Source organism: Penaeus monodon, chromosome 23 (assembly GCF_015228065.2).
Source record: "Penaeus monodon isolate SGIC_2016 chromosome 23, NSTDA_Pmon_1, whole genome shotgun sequence".
In the NCBI taxonomy this organism is placed as follows: domain Eukaryota; kingdom Metazoa; phylum Arthropoda; class Malacostraca; order Decapoda; family Penaeidae; genus Penaeus; species Penaeus monodon.
Window position 1 is genome coordinate 27,797,404 of NC_051408.1, and position 1,495 is coordinate 27,798,898.

The 1,495-nt window shown below is 46.9% G+C and overlaps 2 protein-coding genes across 2 annotated transcripts in view; both read left to right on the plus strand.

Annotated features, from left to right (window-relative positions):
* Nucleotides 1–6: 6 nt before the first annotated feature.
* LOC119588198 (rhodopsin-like) lies at nucleotides 7–977 on the plus strand. The gene is made up of 4 exons (XM_037936898.1): nucleotides 7–167; nucleotides 385–575; nucleotides 757–856; nucleotides 919–977. Exons 2-4 carry the CDS (start codon nucleotides 411–413, stop codon nucleotides 975–977), a joined length of 324 nt encoding a protein of 107 aa, XP_037792826.1. The 5' UTR covers nucleotides 7–167; nucleotides 385–410.
* Nucleotides 978–989: 12 nt separating this feature from the next.
* The window catches only part of LOC119587916 (lateral eye opsin-like), a 20,404-nt gene continuing 19,898 nt past the window's right edge, over nucleotides 990–1,495 (plus strand). The window contains exon 1 of the mRNA XM_037936624.1: nucleotides 990–1,089. Within this exon, the coding sequence (XP_037792552.1) occupies nucleotides 992–1,089 (98 nt within the window). The 5' untranslated portion in view covers nucleotides 990–991. The remainder of the gene's footprint in view (nucleotides 1,090–1,495) is intronic.

The window sequence follows — 1,495 nt, forward strand, 5'->3', positions numbered from 1 at the left end:
GGTGCTATCCTACACCCATCTCCGAGAACTTACTGACCTTGCAAACGTGACCTTGTTGACCTTCGTGGCCCCCGATGTACACCATAAGGTCCACGAGCATTGGCACCAATTCCCGGTGCCACATCCGCTCTGGCACCCAGTCCTCGGCACTCTCTACGTAATCATAGGTATTTGTGCTAACTGCACTATTGATAGTTCTTCTTGTTATTATTGCACCTATGCTTGTAATTTCTGGCAGTCAAGAAAATAAGTTTTCGTTTTGTAAGTAATTAATAACAAACTTCAGAGGTGTCAGAGGTGTCTGTCTTCTCCCTGACACGCACAAAAGACGACTAAAGTACGATTCCTCGGGCCCCTCCCGTTGACACTCCTTCGCCCCTGCAGGTCTCCTGGCGCTGACGGGCAACAGTATGGTACTGTGGGTCTTCGCCATGACCAGAAGCCTCCGCTCGGGCACCAACCTCCTCACCATGAACCTGGCGCTCTCAGATCTCCTGATGATGCTCACACAGTTTCCGGTCCTCATCTCGAACTGCTTCCACCAGTCGTGGACGCTCGGGCCGCTGGCTTGTGAGGTGAGCTATCTTTCGGGAGTGAAACTGCCCGGTCGCATTTTCCTTCCATGTGGTCTGACGACGGTTTTTATTTTTTTCGAAAATTGTCACATTTTCAAAACTCATTGCTGAACCTGCATCTCCAGATCAGAGCTTACTGTATTTCTCTCTATGTCCTTTTCCATGGCCACCCGCGCCCCAGATCTACGGCTTCTGCGGCGCCCTCTTCGGAACCGTATCCATCATCACCATGGCCCTCATCGCCTTCGACCGGTACCGCGCCATCGTCACGCCCTTCGCAGGTAAGTGTCAGTGTCATATATTTGATTGATTATAGTTTTCAAACTGCAAATACATTCTCCAGTCCCCGCTCAGCAGGAGGAACTAATCCTTGTACCCCGTAATCACCAGGGCGGCGGCTGAGTTTCGGGCGTGCAATGATGTGGGCCTTGGGCGCGTGGGTGTACAGCGCGGCGTGGTGTAGCCTTCCCTTCCTTGGCTGGAACCAGTACGTCCTTGAGGGATTCCTAACAAGGTGGGGTGCGATCCTCTATATGTGTTTATACATATTTCATCCCTATTAGCAGAATGGGGCATTTTGCGTTTCTCTCTGATTTGAAATCTGTCCGTCCATACTAGTAATAGATGTTATAAATACATACATTCAGTGTGTGTTCCAACGGTCGAGATTTGAAGTTCCTCTTGGGCAGATTCTGCTTTGTCTTTACCTAGAACTTTTTTCTGGTACATTTACGAAAAAAAAGATAAAACAAAACGTACTTCTAGTGTTTCTCTTTTCACTGTGATGCATTTCATTATAAATGAATATATATTAATAATCTTATTGATTCTTGCGATAAGATTTAGAGAAAGAAATCATCGGGTGTGCAGTAGTAAAAGATATATACATACCTATAGTTTGATAATAAATGTGCTATGCT